At 43.6% G+C, this 22,379-nt stretch overlaps 1 protein-coding gene across 1 annotated transcript in view; it reads left to right on the top strand.

Moving 5' to 3' along the window:
* The window catches only part of OBSCN (obscurin, cytoskeletal calmodulin and titin-interacting RhoGEF), a 214,003-nt gene that overhangs the window by 106,255 nt on the left and 85,369 nt on the right, over positions 1-22,379 (top strand). Inside the window, 14 exon segments of the mRNA XM_019471183.1 lie at positions 389-655; positions 1,867-2,139; positions 2,793-3,059; positions 5,610-5,876; positions 6,521-6,790; positions 7,327-7,593; positions 8,475-8,741; positions 9,612-9,878; positions 10,566-10,838; positions 14,311-14,577; positions 16,662-16,934; positions 17,607-17,879; positions 19,625-19,912; positions 21,383-21,655. Of these exon segments, the coding sequence (XP_019326728.1) occupies positions 389-655; positions 1,867-2,139; positions 2,793-3,059; positions 5,610-5,876; positions 6,521-6,790; positions 7,327-7,593; positions 8,475-8,741; positions 9,612-9,878; positions 10,566-10,838; positions 14,311-14,577; positions 16,662-16,934; positions 17,607-17,879; positions 19,625-19,912; positions 21,383-21,655 (3,792 nt within the window).

The raw sequence follows: 22,379 nt of genomic DNA, 5'->3' as shown, positions 1-22,379 counted from the left end.
ATCCTTTATAGTGTTGGAAGTCATGAGTATTTCTATAAAAATGAACAGATTTATGCTAGTTTTAGTCAGGAAGTACCAGGCTTTGCTCAGCCAAAATCTTTATGCGTGTGGGAGTTTCCAATATCCAGAGCAGATGTGTAAAAGGTGTAATGCAGATGCCCTTGACTTTATGGGAAACAAACATATTTGGGGAACTTTCTGATCCTCTCCTTGTCCAGATATACAGAATATAGGTTTGTCTATAGAGGAAAAAAAGGGTTGTTATTATCATATAACCACTTAATGCAAATTTGTTCTGCAGCATCAGACCCCAGGTGTCTTGTGCTGAGTTGTCCAGACCTGGCATTCAAGCTGATGAATCGTGCATTAATTGTTTTTCACTTTGCAGCCATCAAACCCCGGCTGAAGCAGCAGCTGAAGAATGAAGAAGTGGAAGTGGGAGGAACGGCCAGGCTGTGCTGTGAGATTTCCATTAGCAAAGCAGAAGTGGAGTGGAGGAAAGATGGAGTCGTCCTTCACTCAAGCTCCAAGTACGAAATGTGGCAGGACGGCACCCTCCGCGAGCTGCGTGTTCACCGCCTGGAGCCTACCGATGCTGGAGAGTATTCCTGCAAGGCTGGAGATGAGACGAGCTCTGCAAAACTGACCGTGAAAGGCAAGACCCGTTTATTGGGGCAAGGGGATTTTCACTTTAGGAAGCTAAGATTTTGCAACATAATTTGTCACAATTGTTTATCACAATAGTAACAACTATTGTGATAAACACAGAGCGTAGGAAGGGTATCATAAAAAGATCTTGTGCTCAATAAATACACTGAAGCAAAGATTCGCTTGGTGGACAGGAGAGGATAAGGCAGCTGTAATTTTTGACTCATGGCTTGAAGTATTTGCTTGACATCATATGCATGTGAGCGAACAGATGGTTCATCCCCAGCTTCCAGTCACATGGCAGCTGCATCTGGCCTTAATGTCATTACAGACAGAGCTTGCTTTCAGGTTGGACCACTAGTGTGGAACAATCACCGCTAGCATCTCTACAGGCTACTCGATATTATAGATACTCTGTACATCATGCCCAGCTGCATCATTTTTCATGCAGATGGTGACCTCAGTTGTATGAATATGAACTGTGTTTGCTGAGATGAAGATTGCACTGCTCCTCCTTTGGTGTTCCCCAGCAGATTCAGGGTTCATACAGCTTTTGCCTGTTGCAGGCTGTCTGTATGATCTCTGCACAGATCTGCAGGTGCCCAGCTGTCCTAGAAGCAGGACTCAAGCAAACTGAAGCGTAAATGCCCTGTGCTCACACTAATCCAGTAAGTCCTGCTGAGAGCACAGAGCCAACCAGATCCCCAGCCAGTTTGGAGTGCCAGCACGGAGTATATGCAATTCTGTTTGCAAAAAGACAGTAGAGGGGATCAGGTTTTCATGTTATTCATGGTATCTAAGTGTAAATGTAACAAACTTTAAAATCCTGATTTTAGCATCTGGCGTTCACACCTTATTCACCCAATTACGGTATCAAATGTAATTTAAAAAATGAATGTGCAATGTATCTTTGAGAAAGGGCAAGCAATAAAACTACTAACTGAAAGATATTGGCCATGTTACCAAGTACGCTGAAAGTAATGAACCGGCAGAGTTTGAAACATATGATTTGAGACGCTGTGATATCTCCATCCTTGGAGGTACTTAAAGCTCAGCTGGGCAAGGTGTTGAGAAACCTGCTGTGAGCTGGCCCTGCTTTGAGCAGTGGTCGGACCAGATGAACTCCAGAAGTCCCCTCCAACCTATATTATTTGATGATTCGATGATTTGATCCATGTTTTCCCTTTCACGGCTTGTCTACTGATGGACTGTTTGCAGAGCCTGACGTGACCATTGTGAGTGGCCTAAAGGACATGGAGGTGTTTGAGGGGGACGATGTCACGTTTCGGTGCCAGGTTTCTCATGAGAATGCAAGGGACGTTGAATGGAAGCTACAGGATGTTGCTCTGCAAAATAATGAAATGAATGAGATCTCAGTGGAAAAAGGAAAGATTCACACCCTGACATTAAGGAAGGTGACCGAGCAGGACATTGGCACCATCGTTTTCCGAGTGGGACCCCACACGTCGACGGCGGAGCTCACAGTAAAAGGTAAGGGCTCTGTGATGCGGGAAAGGAACAGGATTGGTGAGAACAGGTAACATTTTGCTTATGCTAATAGTAAATTCAAGGCCATCATTCACCCCTTGTTAGCTCATGTTAGTAGGGTGCTTGTGCTTCAGAGCACACATGATGTACTGATGTGGTCTCATATGCTGTCATCACTATGGACAGAAAGTGGAAATATCACCATTTTATTGGTGATAAATAATACCACCAATATTCTTTATATTGAAAGAATAATATTGGGTCCTGAAGCTAACTGGTTTCTAGAGAAATTACTGGGGTAGCTCCAGTGGGTGGATTGACAGAAGTGTAATTTTCATTGCTTCCACTCTCTTTTTTTCTTTGGAGTCTTTCTTTCTTTAAACACTGTTTTGAAGAAATTTTCAAACATCCTTCTCCTTCCCTCTTTAAAACTGTTGGTCTGATCAAAGTCCCCATCCCATCTGAACGAGTTAAAACATCTGTAAAGTGTTTGATTGAGCACTTCAGTAACTTCAACAAATATTTGTGAGTGGGTTTCATCCAAAATCCATTCACTTGTTTTAAACCCCCAATACTTAACTGTTCAGCTGTACCTTTAACACTGCAAGGAAACAAGATAAAAGTGACTGGAAATGCTTTTGTGTTTGTAATTTCAGTGCCACCTCCAGTCTTTAAGGAGAAATTGCAGAGCACAGAACTGCAGGAAGAAGAAACAGCCATCCTCCGCTGCGAGGTCTCCCAGCCTAATGTTGCGGTGGAGTGGAAGAAGGGCACCCAGGTGATTTCCCCGAGCTCCAAGTATGAAATCAGGCAGGAGGGAACAAGCCATACCTTAAAGATTTATCATGTAAAACCAGAAGACTCTGGCAAATACACCTGTGATAATGGAAGCGAACAAACGACAGCCACTTTAACTGTTAAAGGTAGGTTGTTTTGTGGGGTTTTTTAAGATGAGAAACTTGTTCCACTTCCTTAGCCTAGTCCTAGTGAGAGGGTGTTATCTACCATCCTTGACTCCAGATGTACTTTGCTGGCATAAAGCAGGTGAGTCCTTTTGCTTTCAGAAGTTATGTTAAGTCCTGTGGCGACTTGAGCAATGAACATGGAGGGACCCAAGCTTAGTAACTGCTTCCCCAATCCCAGACCCAAGGGCCTCTTCCTGGTCATTCAGAAAAACAAGGCTGGAACTAAAATTGCAATGAGACCATTTTGATTTTTAACCACCTCAGTCCTTTGAGCTGTAGTCCCACCTGGGCAAATGGTGCTCAAGAGTCAAAGTGCCCAAACTTACCTGGGCGCTCAACTCCAGCTGAAGAGCAAGGCACCTAAAAGCTTCTAGTGCCTAGGACCTTAAAAATAGGTGCAATGTGCCAATATGTCCATTTTTTTTAAATCCACTCTGGTACTGGTACAAATGCAATATTAATGTGACTTTTTCTGAGATACAAGGTCAGCTAAAATAAAAAGGAGTCAGGAGGTTCTTGTGACATGCCGTCTTTTGAAATATCCCTTGAGGGCTGTCCCATGAAGGGCACGGACCTGCCTGCTATCACACTAACTTCAGGATCCAATGATACGAGAATATTTTGTACTGTAAGCAGTTCCTCTGATGGTGGCTGTCCGTTTAGAATCATAGAATCATTAAGGTTGGAAAAGACCTCTAAGATCATCGAGTCCAACCGTCAACCCAACACCACCACCCACTAAACCATGTCCCTAAGTGCCGCATCTATGCGTCTTTTAAATACCTCCAGGGATGGGGACTCCACCACTTCCCTGGGCAGCCTGGTCCAATGTTTCACCACTCTTTCAGTAAAGACATTTTTCCTCACGTCCAATCTAAACCTCCCCTGGCGCAACTTGAGGCCATTTCCTCTTGTCCTGTCGCTTGTTACTTGGGAGAAGAGACCAACACCCACCTCGCTACAACCTCCTTTCAGGTAGTTGTGGAGAGCGATGAGGTCTCCCCTCAGCCTCCTCTTCTCCAGGCTAAACAACCCCAGTTCCCTCAGCCGCTCCTCATCAGACTTGTTCTCCAGACCCCTCACCAGCCTCGTTGCCCTTCTCTGGACACGCTCCAGCACCTCAACGTCCTTCTTGTAGTGAGGGGCCCAAAACTGAATACAGTATTCGAGGTGCGGCCTCACCAGTGCCGAGTACAGGGGCACGATCACTTCCCTAATTTGTGTCTCTATGTGTGGTCCCAGCCACTCCAGCGCTCTTTGAAAAAAAACTCCAAACCCAGGAAGCCAAGGAAGGCTCTACGGTCACCCCTCATGCTGAGCTCTCCAAACACCACGCACCAGTGAGGTGGAAAATAGGGTCAGTCTTGCTCCAAGTCAGCAACAAGTATGAGGTGAAGCAGATGGGGTCTGCTGTGGAGCTAGTCATACACAATCTACAGCTGAAGGATGCTGGAGACTACACCTGCAATTCTGGCGATGAGCAAACTATGGTGTCCTTGGTAGTGAGAGGTGACAAAAAAGCTTTCACTTCACTTTTAGGGAGCTCTAGGTTAGTTTAGATGTTACATATCCCCCCAGATTTAGGGACACTGTGGCAGTAAGTCTGGTCCTCTCTTGTGATGAGGATTCCTGAATCAACAGTGACGCAGTCTGACAGACTAGGTCTTCACAAAGACATTATTTCTCTCTCCTACTTACTCCTTTGCTGGCTCCTAAAAGGCCTAGGGCTGCAGGACTTAGCTGCACAATGGGATGCCTTCACTGCAAATGCAACTGTACAAAAGCCTTGACCCCAGCCATTGCCCAGCTGTCCCACAGAATACACCATCTATTCCTACATCATCTGCAAGCACCTTCAGATCTCTCTCCTCTTATACACATCTGCCACCCAGTTCCTGTGAATTCACTCTGATTTCTAGAGACCCACCTCCTTCCCTTGTAAATAGCAATTCAGCTGTAACTGTGGAGCTACCAAGGTTCTTCTAGGGAACGGGACTTGGGGAACTAAACTTCTACATGTGGCGCGTTGTAAATCAACCCACCAAAACTCCATCTTGACCCATCGGTGATAAACATCAGTGCAGGGACTTCCAGAGTTCATCTCTCTTCCGGGTCCAGTTTTCAAATGAGGGGCATTATATAACGATGTTTCTCCATGCACCCTCCCAAATACCCAAGAACTTAGACATCGGGCGTAGGCTTTTGAGTTATGGCTTTGGCACCCATTTGGAGGTACCTGCACTTAGATGCTCAATAGTCCATATCCGTGACCGCTCCTGTGTAAAGGAACATATTCCCAGAGGTGCTCGGTGTGTGCAGTGCCCAGTGACTCTTGGGGAGTGCAGAGTGCTTAGTGCTCCTGGAAGTCCAGCACTTTCTGTCATTCCTTGTTTGGGTTTTAAAGTAATTTTTTTAAAGTAATGGCACCACAGTTTCACTAAACACAAGACTTAGTGACACAGTCAGCAATGAAACATAATTTTTTTCCTCCGATTTACCTCTGTTTAGCTTTGCCAGTAATCTTCACAAAACCACTCCAGAACCAGCAAGCTGAAGAAGGTGGCACCATCACTTTGAGCTGTGAAATCTCAAAATCAAATGCCGCTGTGCAGTGGAAGAAGGCCGGGACAGTGCTGCGACCAAGTGATAAATACAAGATGCGCCAAGCTGGGTCCGTGGCTGAGCTGATGATTCGCAACCTGAGTGAAGCTGATGCTGGGGAATACATGTGTGACACAGGGGACCGGCAAACCACTGCAGCTGTGCTCGTGAAAGGTGGGGCTTCGCCTGGGGAAGAGCTGAACAGAGCTTGGTACCATGGCAGGGGCACATGCTTAAGTAACTTGACAGCTAGACATTGTCCTGTGCCCAAACTGAATCATGGGGATCTCAGAGACGAGAGTGATTTTAGAGGGATAAGAACTGGGTCAGTTATCTCTAGGGAATCAGAAATGGGTCTTTAGTCAATGATTCTGTGGTTTAATGTTAATGTCAGCCACCAAAATCTGTTGACAATATTTTCACAACACATAGCTTGCATTATAGATATATATATATTATATATTTATTATATGCACAATACAGTATAACATGCATACTTTATAGACTATCATATATGTGCATAAGTTATATATATTATATATTTATTATATGCACAATACAGTATAACATGCATACTTTATAGACTATCATATATATGTGCATAAGTTATATGTGCACATACATACATTATGCATCTGTAAGAACGTAACATGTTACTACATGCCCGTGTAACTACATTTCCATGCATTTAGTGCTTAGTGCTTTGTGGTTGTTCTTTCAAATAATATAATATTGTCAAGAAAGAGCATATTGAAATGTTTAACCCAGGAAGCATCACTTGAAAGTAGATCTCAAACTCTGTTGACCTTTCCCTAAAGAACCAGCAGCAACCATAGTGGAGACGCTGAAGGACGTAACTTCGTATGAAGGAGAAGACGCAGTGTTTGAATGCAGGCTGTCCCGGGAAACAACTCAGGATGCCCAGTGGTTCCTGGGGGATGTTCCCCTTCAATCCAATGAAATGAATGAGATCAGAGTCCAAGGGACGTGTCACACACTGATCCTGAGGAAGGTGACGCTAGAAGACTGCGGGCCCATCAGTTTCAAAGTCGGGCAGCATAGCTCAGCAGCACAGCTAATGGTCCAAGGTGAGCAACCTCCTAGGAAGAGGGATTTAGAAGGTACTGGTAAGAACAGTCAGTATTGCTTTATCTTCTGGGGAGGTTTATTTGGGAGGAGGGGTCTCTGGAAATCTTGGGAAATTTCGCTAACTTAATTTAGGCATTTAACAGGTAGGTATGTACATCTGAGCTAGTTGTTTCAGTCCTTTTTCCTATAGTCCATGGAGTGAAGCAGACATCCTTGGAAGACCATCCAACTTATCCTGAAACAAGCAGCTAAGATAGGTCAGAATCAATGCTGAAGAATGTCAAGAACGTGCTCTGAATTAATCTCTTATTTATGACTTTTTTAGATCATACTTACTCAAAAAATTGTCCAAAAACTCTGAAAAACTTTCCATTAAGTTCTATAGAATGATTTTGAAAGATGGGCCATGTTAACACCTTATCTTGTTTGTTCCTCTTTGATCTGGTTCACAATGTAACTATAGACACCCGCTTCCGATCTGGGGGCAATGCTGGATTAGGCGGTTGCAGCAGTGTTGGTACCCTCTTCTCCACAGTTGCTCCGGTCACCTTTGTAAAGGCTCTCCACAGCTTGGAGCTGCAGGAGGGTGGCACAGCTCACTTGTCCTGTGAGGTGTCCAAGCCCGATGTGCCAGTGGAATGGAAGAAAGGCACGTCCGTGATCTGCTCCAGCCAGAAGTGCAGCATCAAGCAGGAGGGGAACGTGCACACGCTGGTCATTCACGATTTGAACCGTGCAGACTCAGGGGAGTATAGCTGCCACGTAGCTGATGAGAAGACCACTGCCAGATTAGAGGTTAAAGGTATGATTTCTTCTTTGCTCAGCAGTGGTGTGAGGTGTGCATGCCAATTTTTGGAGCTCCCCAGTACAAGACGGACATTGAGGTAGTGGAGCAAGTGCAGCAGAGGCCACCAAGTTTGTCAGGGGGCTGTAGCATGTGAAGTATATGGAGAGGCAGAGGTATCTGGGTTTGTTCAACCTGGGGAAGAGAAGGTTGGGGTGGGGACACACCTCACTGTTGTCTGCAGCTACCAAATGGGAGTCTACAGAAAAGAGAGAGACAGACTTTCTTTGGGGTGCTCAGTGAACAGATGAGAGGCAACAAGTGGAAGCTGCATCAAAAGAAAGTCACATCAGGAAGAAAACCCAGCCTTTCACAACGAAGGGGTGGTCAGGCAGTAGAACAGGGACCCAGAGTGGCAGAGGAATCTCCATCCGCAGAGGAGCTCCAGAGGTCCCTTCAGCTTTAATTATTCTGTAACTGATCCCTGGCTGCATGATCCGAAGCCTCGGGTCTGCAGGTGTGTATTCTTTGAGTGTTTTAACCCTGTTCAGTGGTTTTATTTTGGGGATGAAAAACCACATGGGCTTCAGAAATTATTATTGGAGTTAGTTGGGAATTCTTTGTGAAAGAAAGTCTAGGATGTGGGGAGAGAAATGCAGCTCCTGTAGAAATGAAATTTTTCCTGCTTGTTAACTCCTCTCCCTCCTCCTCCTCCTCCTCCTCTGACTGGCTTAGACCTAGGCATCCCTGCCCCTGGCAGCCCTCCTTAGGTAAATGCCGCCAGAATTGTGCATGAACTTCATGAATGGCATTACCAGTACCTTAAAAATAAAAAATTCCTCCGTTTACTATTTTTGTTTTGCCCGTTTTTTTCCTTTTGCACCATCCCCCCTTTCAAGCGCTGCCCGTGCTTTTCAAACACTGGCTGAAAAATGAGGAGGTGGAGGAAGGGCGCACAGCCATGCTGCACTGCGAGCTGACAAAACCCAATGCACCCGTGGAGTGGAGGAAAGGAGATACGGTGCTGCAGCCAAGTGACAAGTATGAGATCCGGCAAGAGGGGACACGTGTTGAGCTCTTCATCTATGATGCTGAGGCTCAGGACGCTGGTGATTATACGTGCGACTCGGGGGATCAGCAGACCACTGCATCGCTCCAAGTCAAAGGTAGGAGAAGCCTTGCTTGAAGGCAGAGAAGTTATGGCTGCCGCTGTCCTCCATAGGGGTGATAAGGAAGTTTTATCACTGAATCATCATTAACGCTCCGTATCTGTCAATTACAACTGCAGGAAAGGGTTTGATCCGCAATCTGTTCTTCAAAGAATAATCTAGTGCCTTTTAAACCCAGTTCTATTTCTGCAGTTGCAATTTTGATCTCCCTGTGAGAACTGGGAGCAAAACTGCAGCCGCTGCTGATGGAGGGTATGTACAAGAGCATTTAGAAAACTTGCCTGCTGCCTGACAATAAGAGACTGGAGTATGTCACCATACCTAGAACAGGCCCATTTTAAATGGAGCACGAGCAGCCCAAGATTTGTGGCTCTCTTTCTTTTTTCTAGTGGCTACATTTTTTTGATTTTATAGTTTTATTCATTTTATACTTTTATATACTGATTTTATAGGTTTATTAATTTTAAAGCAACAAGATCATGCTTTTAGATCCTGCATCTAGCCCCCATAACCAGCTCCTGCTCAGAGTGTGTGGTTTCAGTGATTAAATGTCCAAATGCTGCGATTGGTACTGTTGTGCCTCTAACTGCTTACACTGAAAATCGTGGGTATGCCCACATGAAGCCCCTTAGAGGTCCTGTCACCTACGGCAATCCTTTATGGAGCACCAGTGGACACCCTCACAGTATCAGTGGCTGATCCCCATGAGTGTCTGGCTATGGCACAACTCAAAGTCCTGCTCTGGGCTTGGCCTTGCCAGCAGGCAAGTTGTGGTTCAGAAAGATGGGAACTGCCAAGCCAGAGAAGTTGCAAGCAAGCTTCTCACCTCTGAGCACTGTCACTGATGCAGTTGCTTCTCCACCGCAGTACTACCCGTGCTGTTTAACGCAGAGCTGAAAAACGTAGAGTCTGAAGAAGGGGGAACAGCTGTCTTGCACTGTGAGATCTCCAAGCCGGACGCCCCCGTTGAGTGGAGAAAAGGAGGGGTGGTCATTCAGCCCAGTGACAAGTACGAGATGAAGCTGAAAGGCAGCATTGCTGAGCTGATCATCCACGGTGTAGAGCCTGATGACTGTGGGGATTATACCTGTAGCACTGGATACGAGATCACCACAGGTTCTGTGTATGTGCAAGGTAAGGTGAAATGTGGCAGAAATGCTCTGACTTCGCTGCCTGGATTTCTTATTCCAAAATATTTGACAGTAACTGGCTAAACTTGTCTCAGATGCAAACAGCTGAAAGTCCATTCATTTCTTTCCTGATTTCAGTGAAGATACAAACATTTACATCCAGGCTGAGGTTGGACCAATGGTTATAAGTTAAGGTAGTTCAAAGTGCTGACCGTACTGTGTACCATAGCAGCTGGTGGTACTGCTGAAAAACTATTTGCTTGGAGCAGTGGTCATAAAAAATACTGAAATTCTTGTTATTACTGATTACAGCTTCTATCATTGTTAATATTCTTATTGTAAGTAAACATTTAAATCTTAAGCTACCTCTCCGCCTCCCACCTCATACAATGTCAGTGCAGATGGTGGCAACACACAGGAGAGCCAGTCATGACCTGGTCATGGAGTAGAGTTTCCTCCCAATGAAAGAGTGTTTGCAGACACACACACTGCGCTTGCAAGCGGGTGAAGGACAGAAGGTGGTTTCTAAATCCTTTAAAGAAAACTTTAGCTCTTTTTTTCCCTGGAACAGCATTACAAGTCTAACTCTCCTGGACAACTTGCACTGTTGCTTGGGCTAGTTCTGCAGGAAGGGACATGTATGTTTATGCTTTTGTTTTCCTTTGGCACCTTCTCTTGCTCTGTTATACAGAAGAAGCAGCAGTCATAATTTCTGGTTTAAAGAACACAGACGTCTTTGTGGGTGAGTCAGCCACATTCACCTGCGAGCTCTCGCACCCGGGCGTGAAGAACGTGCAGTGGTGGCTCGATGGATCTCCCCTTCACAACAACTTTGTGACTGAAATCTCTGAGCAGGACGGGATGATCCACACTTTAACGCTAAATGACGTGGCGTGCCATGACTCAGGCACTGTCACCTTCAGAGCTGGGTCCCTTATATCTTCAGCTAAATTACTAGTCAAAGGTATTTCGTTGTTAGAAAGAAACACATGGCCACCTCTGGACTTGCTCAGTGTGCTAGTGCTTCTGCCTTCCAGGCTACCCTTACTAAATCCCTTCACAGTTCTTCTGTGTCCTGCAACCCTCCACTTCTGCAAGTCATCCGTACTCACACCAGAAATCTTATACGTACAACCACATCGATTTTTTTTCGGTGGTTCAGGTGAGGAAGGGTTGCAGGATCAGGGCTGCTGCTTTCACCTGACATCTAAATAGAGCTGAACATAAACCACTGTGGTAGCACCTGATTTTTTTTTTTTTATCCCCGCTTCAACTGTTTTTATAATACCACAAAATATTATGTAGCTGGAAATTCACAAACTTACTCACTGTGCTGCTCTATAGCTAGGCTACTGGCACTGAGCTCAGCGTGTTCCCAAGACAAGACTTTGGGCTGTTATATTGATGGCTCCAGAGCTCTTCCTGGAAACCAAAGGGTATATGACATTGCAGTAACACAGTGACAAAATGTTGCCAGAATAGTAATGGTCATCACTGCACTAGGAAAGCTTTCTGGTCTGTTGAATAAATATTTTTCTCATTTGGTAAGGGTAGCCACAAGCCGCAAATAACACTGAGCTCCAGACTTGATAAAGCAAGCTCCTTCACATCCAGTCCTTCTATAGCCATTGGGAAAAGCTGTTATTTTTCAGACAAAAGTAACACTTATTCCTTGCTTGGAAAAGGGATTTGTATATATGGAGCTATGTGAAGATTTCTTTATTAAAATCTACCCCCACGCTATAACTGTTTACGTAACAGGAATGATCCACAATATGGAATTGTAGTCAGTGGTTGATGTCTCCTTCTCTGTATAATGTGTCCCTTGTACATTCAGAAAATTTAACTCTCTGCAAAGATAAAATGCCAAATCACTTCTTTCTAATATCAGAATGATGCAGCAACAACATAGTGTGCATGGGACAAATCCCATGTCCATTTGTATCAATTTTGAGTTTGACATTTTCAGAGACAGAACCTGGTTCTGAGCTCTCTAGGCAAAGAACTCCAGTGGGCCTAAAACATAAATTAAAAATAAATGCATCGTTAGGTAATCTACTCAGTCAAATAAAGGGCTCCTGAGAAGTTTTCATTTCACAGAATGACAGCATCATTGATGTTGGAAGGGACCTCTGGAGATCATCTAGTTCAACCCCACAGCTCATGCTAGTACACATATGTATGTGGATATTTTGTGCTTCTATTAAGGCAAGATTTCTTTATCGTGAACTTGAATCACAGTAGTATATGACTATAATTGGATTAGGAAGAGAAAGGTATTTAAAAAACACTGTGCTCAATAACACTTGATTTAATAGGAAAGTAAAACACTAGTAAAATTCCAACTGTGCTTGTATTAACAGCCAATTTCGTGCACTTTATTTTGTCCAGAAATTTAAAAATAGATACGTCTTTGAACTAGGTGTATTTCAGTCTATCTAGCTATCCACGGCCTGTTCTTCATCAAGGAACAAGTTGTCTTTCTCTCTGTTCCATGTGCCCCATTCTCCTGGTGTAAGGCACGCTTGTAACTGGATATATTCTGCCATAAGTGACATCTCATGACAGCTTTTCTTGTTGGGCCTTCACAATACCATTGCCCTACAACTGCATTCATTCAGTGGCCCAGCATGACGGCATCTTCACGTGTGGGTGGGGGGGAAAATGGAAAAGGTTGAAGGAGCTGCCGCCTTCTTCTGACCCCTTTGGGCAGGGTGAGAATTACAGGCCCCAATGTACACGTTGGGTCCTAAGTCCCAAGGAGCTTTCTTGCCGTTCTGCATGGGTGAATAGGGCCACCAGAGTCTTTGCCTAACAGTGGCAAAGAGCAATGGGGCAGGGGAACCAGGACACCTTCCTTCTCCAAGACCACAGGTGACATTTGCTGTGAGGAGCACATGTCTACATCTTATGAGATGGTATTGTACTCCCCAGCTGCACAGATACCTTCTTGCTTCTTCAGTCCTGGTGTAACCAAAACATCTCCGTGATCTGCCATTGATGCCTCCTCTCCATAAACACACATGCAGACACGGAGTGGTAGAGGGAGCCTTAGAGAGCAGGATCAAGCCTTGCAACAAGTTTCCAAAAGACATTTGCAAAACTATCTTTGCTTGCCAAGATCTGCTAGTAGCATCCCAAATCCTCGACCTGATGCACCAGTTTCAAGAGGAGCATTCCAGACAGAGGTCCAGTGTAGTTTATTCTAACTGGCTTCTGATCAGAACAACTATTTGAAAGCTAAGAACATATATCCGCTTTCTCTGACGGTCACCTTTTTATGTCCCATTGTAGCCCTATCAATTTTTAGGGGGAATTGACATAGTTCCGCTGAGAAGGATGTTGCAGAGAGAATTCCATTTTCAGACTTTATTGAGATTTTTATTTTTAGCATATATATTGCAGTTGTATGCGGGTGGTCCAATTTGACATCTCAGGAGGGACTCCTTGGCTGCTTTGGAACTTCACAATATTTTGAGGTTAGATATATCTACTGTGCCCTACAGCTGCCTCCCAAGAAGCCGAATTAGTATTTTAAAAGAAAGACTGGATGCTTAAAAGCAGTTTCATGGATCTCACCTTCTTCAGAGGAGCTGCATATCCAGCTGCTCTCAGCATTTTATGGGCGCTCAACCTGAGACTGCAATGGTTCATGCTGCATCTCTAGATCGGCTACTGTAAAGGAAATCATACCATTTTTCCCCAAAATATGTCTCTACTGCAGAGGAACACATGGTTAATCAAAACAACAAGTATATGTCTCCTGTGAAGTGCCCTTTTTTGTTACAGTCGTCCTGGATCTTTGCTCCTCATGCTGCCAGTGACTCCTGACATATAGCCATTACCACCACAGCGCAGGAATGAGTATTTGCATTTGAGTATTACGTTTCTTTCCAATGAGTGTTTGCAGTTTGCTCATGCAAGGAGCCTCCAGTAGAGTTTGTGGCATTTTCCTATCGCTATGTGAGGCTGAGAGTTACAGGGAACCACTCAGAGCAGCCCATCCATTGCAGTCCTCTGTCTCACACCTGCGCTCCTGCCACATTCTGGGAAGCAGAAGTGTTTCGCATCCAGTCCTTCCTAGTCTTCCTAGCAATGCTGGGAGAAAAACCAGAAGATGGTCTTCCTAGCGATGCTGGGAGAATCCCAGCAGAGAAGTTCACATTCAGGACTGTTAAAGCACAAGCCTTAATTGCTGGTGGCCCCTTTTCCAGTGTGATAGTTATATTCTAATGTACCAGTTTTGCTTCAATCCTGCTTGATGCTGACACAAGCACAGACTAAACTGCTAATCCCCAGTGTGCCCAGTCAGCTTTCTGCTTGCACTGTCACTCTGCTTGCTCCCCACAGGCTCCGTGCTTGTCAAAAAAATCTCTAAATTGCGATTTCCATGAGGATCCACTAATGCATGTCCTTCCTGACGTGTTGGTTAACAGATCCAACCATTGAAGTGGTCAGTCCCATGCAGGATATAACTGTTGATGAAGATGGCACAGCAGAGTTCATATGCCAATATTCTAGGCCAGTACACGCCATATGGAAGAAAAATGATCAGGAAATACATGCAGATGGGCATCGAGTGATTATCAATCAGGACTGGAATGTAAGCATGCTAAAAATTAAACCTACGGTACCAGAAGACACTGGCATCTATTCTTGTGAAGCTGAAGGCACTAAAGTGATGGCTGCACTTGATGTCCAAGGTGAGGTCTTCCAGCCAAAGAGGAAGACTATCATGGCTTCCAAATAAGAGGTGGAAAAATCATGGCAGCACCTCACAATGTGACACATCAGATACCCGCTCTTTGGTGTTCACTCCAGTACTGATAACGATGATAAAAGTAGTTGGGAGTTAATGGGATTTGAATATGAAACTGCAGCATTTCACTGGAGCTTAGTTCTAATTAACGCTCACTTATTACACCACTTACGCATCATACCTCTTCGACAACGAACTGGAACAGCAGTGCAATGGGATGTGTCCTGCTGAATTATTGTAAAATCACAGCTGTAATGTTGGTCCAAAGGAATAATAAGAGTACTTTTTGCTGTTACAGAATGCTTTTTACACACAGTGTGCCTTAAAACCAGTAGCTAATGGATAGTGTGGCATTTCATTTTATTTTCAGCTAAGCTAAGATAGCTTGGTATTTTACTTATTTCAAATACTGATCACTCAGGAATTACCTTCTCACTTGGCATCAGCATTTGTGAGGGCCCTGAGAAACAGTAAATAAAAATATTAACAATAGGCTTAGGAATTTATATTGATGTTTCTTATTTTTTTTCTGCTGGGTAGGGCATTATTGTTTTTGGTCACCAGGTGAATTAGCGCGGTCAGCAAGAGCAATGATTCTGATTTGATTTCTGAATATCTGTGTTTTGTTAGGCAATTACGCCTTCTTCCTTAACCAGAGTTGTGAGTGCAGAAGAGCAGGGTATTATTTCTTACAATATTTTCTACATTGATAAGCATTTTCCATTTTAGGAATTTAAAAAGATGTTAATGAACGTAATCTAAAAGCATCCCAGAGGAGGTAGGATTTGCAATTGGCTGCTTTTTGTAGTTAGGGAAACCACACTCCAAAAGTGCACAGATAAACAGCTCAGATTTGTTCTAACAAAATTATACATTCTCCAAGGATTTACAAACCCCTCATTGTTCTCCATAAACATGAATATTATAAAATACAGAATTTTTTTAGTAACTCATGTTTTCTTTTTTTTTTTTTGTGCTATTAAATAAATTGTTCAGATTTTTTTTTGCCTTTTTTTTTTTTTTTTTTTTTTTGCTTAGAACAGTTCCAGATAGTGGTTATAGAGATTGAAACAGGAATATCTCAGAGCATTGGTTTTTATTATAGATCACGCTGACCATTGTATGGTATTTGTGTAAAGTGTATTTACTTAACTGTGTGTTCCCACTGTTGTGCATGTAATTTGTCCATGTGGCTGGTCTCACACAAATTATATGCACAGGCACCAGCCCACATTTAATTCTGCGTCAGGCTAATTGCTTATGTACAAGTGCCAACTGATGCATGACTCTGCGGGCAGATGGCGTGTGTAGATATGTGCATGTTTCTGACCACACAATTCGCCACACACGCATGAGAAAATAAACCTGATGCGTTATCGCAGAGCTTTTGCAATAATTCAGAAATTTACTATCCAAAATACTGTTAATACAGATTTTTAACTTTTTGTGTGTTTCCTAGAGGCGTATTTGTTAACTCAGACAACAGTCGCTATAGCTTTGCCAGCTATAATATTCTCTCATATGTGCTTTGCACGAAAGGTAGTAAGATTTTATCAGGACCTGTCAGTGGATTCGCGTCTCCCCAGTTATGATGATAGTTGTGCTGCCTGGGAGATCTGTGGGAAATGTTTCCTGCTGTGGGAGAGAAGGAATTTGATTATACTTTACCTTCCTGAGCTATCCCTTCCTATCGACTATTGGCCTGATGCATATAAACACCAACATTTTTTTTTTCTTTATTTGTAAAAACAGAAGTCGGGTTTCTGGAGGAAGTCTAGATGAAATGCGAGAGGTCCTAGAGGTTTATCATTATTTTTAAACTATCTCACTATTTAAAACGTTTTTAAATATAGTATGGTGTTAGAGCGTGGTTGAAATCAACAACTAAACCTACAAGCACAGTTTATCACATCCACATCCTTTCCATCAGCTGTCCAGCAGTGGGAATCATCCAGTGCTCCGAGGCTTGTTAATATTCAGATATGCATGGCCGAACAATTAATACTGTTTGTTGTCCTTCTTTGCTAGCCAAGAACAGCATTGTCCAGGGCTTGGAGAATGTGGAAGCCGTGGAAGGAGGAGAAGCCCTGTTTGAATGCTATCTTTCCAAGCCCGAGTGCTGCAATTACAACTGGCTGATTGACGATGAACCTGCCAAAACTACAGAAAACACTGAGATGGTTTACTTTGAAAATGGACGCAGGCATCTTCTGCTGCTGAAGAACCTAACTCCCCGGGACAGCTGCAGGGTGACTTTTATGTGCAGCGATGCAGTGACCTCAGCCTTCCTGACGGTGAAAGGTAACTGAAGCACTCGTGCATGGGGAGTCTTAAATTTCTGGTTGGAAAGGGCAAATGAACCAGGAAAATATGATGAGTAGCTGAGAGGAAAAGTTGCATTTGTTGCTTGCTTCTTACCTAAATCTTCCTCCCACACAATAAATGGATGATATTTTACAATTTCCTTTTTTTCTGTGTGTCATGACACGGATATAAGCAGCATCAGTTGGCAATGAGTTAGCAGCAAATGACTGTCTTACAGTTGTCGTTATTCTGATGAGTTGGGTTGTGTTCATAGGTACTTCAGGGCTTTAGAGATGAGAGTTATATCAGCAACAATATTATCTCTGCATCCTTGCGTTTTAGGCTATTCCTGGAGGCCCCTGTGGGAGTCAGAACCCCTTTCAGAGTACAAGAACAGCCATCCTCAGTCATAGCGTGGTATCTCATTTGTGGTTTTCTGCTACTTGGGAAAGACAGACATTGCTAAGTTGGTTTTTGCTCCTGAAAGTTTTGGAAAGTTTCAGTCCCCAATGATACCTTCTGTTCTAGTGATATACATAACCTCCCTTTTAATGATCTCCTTGGTCTCCAAGGCCTGACTGTCCAGAGCTTCAGCATAAATATTCACAAAATCTCTTGCTTGTATTTGTTTCTGTAACTGAGGGCTTGATTACCTATTTTTATCTACAGGATGGCGCCTACAGATCTTGCAGCCTCTCACAGATGTGGAAGTCTCTCCGGGGGAGAAAGCTACGTTTACCTGCGTTCTAAGTGAAGCTGTGCCAATTGCTGAAGTTGCCTGGTATAGTAATGACATAGAGATCCAGTCGGATGAGGACTGGGAGGTACAGGCAGATGGAAACAAATACAAACTTATTCTGAAAAAAGCCCAACCGCATCATTCTGGAGAGGTGACCTTTGCTTCCAGGGAAGCAATTACATCAGCCAAGCTATCAGTGATAGGTAAGTGTCTGTCATTCTAGCCCAGTGGCGCTTGAAATCTCAGACTTCGGTACTGAGCAACAACACTGATTTTTCTAATCTTTGTACTGATTCTTTTCTCTTTGCCTTGCATGTCCCAAGCTAGTGTTCTTAGTCTCAGAAGATGCTACTGGGCAACTTGTTCTTTGACCAGAAATAGTCCACCTCATCAGAAGAAAATTTGTATCAGGCTAGTGATGGTAGAGATATTCACCAGCTTTCTTTACCTGCAGTCTTTTGTAAAATGTAACATAGAGTCTAATGAAAATAATTTACTCAGAGTTCAACATCACCCTCAACAAACGTGGACATGGGAGGGAGCTGAACTAGAGTGCACATGGAAAAATTATCCAAGGCAGCAGAGAACCCTTTGAAATCTGCTAATCTACTCAAGTGCAGGGCAACCAGTTTTCCAGATTAATGAGTTGCGTATTAAAACCTTCATGTAGGTGAGATCCGTGAAACACGCACCTTTGTACTTCAGAGACACAAGAGTTAGTAGCTCTTGGAGTACTTCACAAGTAGAAAAGATGATAGTTCCCTAATTCCCTCGTAGGGCGGGTTAGACCAATGATTCATCAATGTCCATTCCAGCACCCGAGGTCTGGCTCCTTCCCACAGTGGGATAGGTGGGTCACCCAGCAATGGTCATGCCAGCACAACCCCAGTGATGGTTATGAGATAATTGCAATGTGTTTTATCTGCACACTGTAGTTGAGATGTTCAAGAGCCACTGATTGACCATCCGTTCTTTAAATTATTACAGGTAGTCTGTCTATCTAATGATTTCTGGGACTTGAGAGATCTCGGATATGTTCCAGTGGTTTCCGCAAAAAAAATTGGTTGTTGATGGATTTAAAACAGCGTTATCTTATTTTGGGCACCTACATTTTAGGAACTGCAAAATACTATCCTCATTAACTCCTCCTGTTGACAGGTTTTCTGTATGAAATTTGGCTGAGAATAGAGAAAAGAGGCTTTCATGTTATGTTTGTGGTGTCCAGAATTAACGAACTGGCAGTTGACCTTATTTGCCTTTAATTTGTTGGATTGGTACATCGTGGCAGATCATTTACTTGGTAAATGCCTTGAACTTGAAGACTAAAAGAATTATTTCTGTATTCTAAGCCAAAGTGAGGAACATTTTCCAATGTACTGAGTATGATCGTCAGTAGCCAAGCTGGTAGGACACCAGACCATTCCCATTATGTATTTATTTGTTACTGCCTGATGCTGTGACATATATAGCAATTACAGAGAAATTGAGTGACTTGCTATTAAATTACTAGGGTTACTCTGTAGTCCAATAATAACTTGATTTCCATTAAGGCCAGACCTGAAAGAAATATGATCAAGGCCCAAATGTACTTGAAGTTTTCAGCTAAGTTCCTTGATAATACGGACAGCGTAGGGTCATCTTTATTTTGAGCTGGGTGGGACAAAGCAACGGGAAAAAATCACAACAATATGTGACGTTAAGTGTGTGAGATGACAGTTGGAAAATGAATGTTTGTCATTAGCAGTGTAGATCAGGGCAGACAAAGGAAAACTCAGTGGTCCGCAGGTACGTCTCACGGTCACGGGCATGTACCCACTCAGCTTTACAATAAGACAAACATTGAATCTGTTGTGCTTCCTTCTCATTGCTTGTAGAATGCTCTTGGTTGTTTTATTATAAAGCATTATTGCTCATGTCATACATCACGGGACCTCTGTTGTGCCTTCAGCCCACCCCGATCCACCTGAAGAACCAGAAGTTTTAAGTAAGAACAGCCACTCTGTAACTCTGTCTTGGTACAAGCCGTTGAGTGACGGCGGTTGTGACATCCTAGGCTACAACGTTGAGAGGAAAATCCCAGGTATTGGCTGGCAGTCATGCAGCAAGGGCATTATTCAAAACACAGAGTTTATGGTGGACAATCTCACTCCGGGTGAACCCTACAGATTCCGCGTCTCAGCTATAAACAAAGTTGGGGCCAGCGAGCCGGTGCACTTCCCTCAGATGGTGCGGCTAGGTGAGAAAGGAGAGATGCCCCCACGGAGGACTGCAAGCTGCTGCAGACCTTGTGTTTCGCATGGCATGCCTGCTTCACCCGTTCCAGGCATCTCCTGGAACGTCTTTCAGTGCTTTGCTGCCAACACAATAGAGGAGAAAGAGCTTGGAAAAATTGTTCTGGGCTGCTGCAAACAAAACCTGCTGTGTTGTTAGTACTCAACACTTATTTTCTCCGAACTGCATCAAGCTGTCTTGCAGCCTGCACTGCATCCATGTGTTGTCTGGCCAACATGAGTTTCTTTTCTGGTGGAGTTAGGATGGAATGAGTCAAAAGGGGCATGTTGGAATGCATTCGGGGTAACCAAGACCCCGGTACCAATGCAGTGGGTGGGCAGTGTTGTCTTCTTCACCCATCTTTCTCTTTTGTTACATTATTTGTGTATCTTTTTCAATAACCCCCACAAAGAAATGCTGGAGGACACAGTTCCTTTGCTGTCTGTTGGTGAAACTTTGGAAGCCACAGAGGGATGGAGAGCTACTCCCTCAATCTTTCTTTTCTTGCAACTCTTTCTGTGATAGCCAAGTGCCCAACAAATTCCTCGAAGTGAGAATAATAATAAAAAATTCCTCTTTTCCTTAAGGCTCAGACATGCAATGATGGTTTTGCAACATAACAACTGCTAGTGCTGGACCCTGATAACTCTGCGTATGCCGACTTTGTCTACAACAAACCCAAGGCATTTTGGGCAGTGGTCCCCTCACCCCAGTGAAATGTGCAGAGGGGTAGATCACACTCAGGAGCGTGCTGCTTTTGGGAACTCAGCTGTGTGCTTTGCGTCCCAGTCAACATCTCCGTGTTTAATGCATTTGTCTTGACTTCATTTTGAGTATCACTGTCGTACAAACAGCGTGCCGTTGGCAGGCCTCCTTCCAAAGTAAAGAAGATACAGAGAATTTTTATTTTTAAATTCTTTATGCTTCATGAAACATTTTATTCTTCCTAAACTAGCTTTTTTTTTTTTTTTTTTTTTAACTTTCAAGACTGGGATGAATGCCACTTTTAATGATCTCTCTTCTTTTTTGTTCTTTTTATTTCTTTTGTTCTTTCTTCACTCACTTCAGAACCGCTTCACTTCTGAACTTTAAGATCTTCTAAAATCTGTAGGACTGCTTGAATACTGGTGATGGGTAAATGAAGATCAGCAAACAAGCACAAGAATGTGAAAAATGCAACCACTTTTGCATGTATATATTTAAATGGAGCTTGTTTAACTGCTGGGAGAGCTTGTAGAGTTATTTTGATGCTATCTTTGGAAGTGCAAATTTGATTGCTTCCAGTCATTTTTTTTTTCCTTTGGTTGTCTACAACAGCTAAAGAATCTATAAATGGAGGATGGGATGCTTGGATATTTTATAGAGTGATCTCAAGTGCCTTAAAGCCAGATTATGATATGTTCTTTGTGTTAATTCACTTTTTTTCTAATTACAGAGCCTCCAGTTACAGTCACCCATCCTTTGGTGGGAGGATCAGTCTCAGAAGGGGAGGTGGCACGCTTGGAGTGCAAATTATCAAGTGAAACCAAAGAGAGAGTGACATGGTTCAAAGGAAAAGAACAAATACAAGCTGGAGGGAGATATGAGATCCTCTCTGATGGAAAAAAGCAGATACTCATTATTCATGCATTTAAACCTGAAGATCAGGACACATATACCTGCATGGTTTCTCCAGAAGTCAAATCTGTTGCCAGCTTGTGTCTTGAAGGTACAGAGAGTGCGTTCCTGTGATGTTAAATCAGTTCTGTTTATGGATATCCAGGGCCATCTCCACAGCTTGGACTGGAACTAATTTTCTTTTACAAGCTGTGATAACAATCCACAAAGAATTGTTATCTTCCTGTACGGTATTGCCCAGTATGTTTCTGAATCCCTAACAGCTTTGAGCTGCTCAGGTAAGATTTTCCTGAGTCAGATATTTAAGGTGTGATACGGTTGTCTCTACATGGGTTCCTGGTGCCTTTTGAGATGTTTTAGGGTATTCTGCCTGGCCTTCAGCTGCCACTTCAGAAAGTGAGGGCTTTTTTGTGTGTTCTGCATGGTATCTGCCAGCCCCCTCTCCTAGACATCCCAAATGGCTTTGAGTCATAGTGCTTAGGAAGCTGAATTGTGCCGCTACGGTGGGATTCAGTGGCCCACACACAGTCATCTAGTGCCATTGAAGCACTTCAGGACATCAGCCCTGGCCTCCATCTCCTTCTCCAGAGGCACCCAGAGCACTCATAGGTCCTGCTTTGTATCTGAGAGCCTGTTGTGGTTTAACCCGGCAGGCAGCTGAACAACACACAGCCGTTTGCTCAGTCGTCCCCCTTGCCCTGGTGGGATGAGGGAGAGAATTGGGGGGAAAAAAAAGTAAAATTTGTGGGTTGAGATAAAGATAAGACAGAAAAGGAAGGGAAAATAATAATAATAATGATGATGATAAAAGAATG

This window comes from Aptenodytes forsteri, unplaced genomic scaffold (genome assembly GCF_000699145.1).
Source record: "Aptenodytes forsteri isolate BGI_AS27 unplaced genomic scaffold, ASM69914v1 Scaffold80, whole genome shotgun sequence".
NCBI classification, from domain to species: Eukaryota; Metazoa; Chordata; class Aves; order Sphenisciformes; family Spheniscidae; genus Aptenodytes; species Aptenodytes forsteri.
This window is presented reverse-complemented; position numbering and strand designations above follow the sequence as displayed.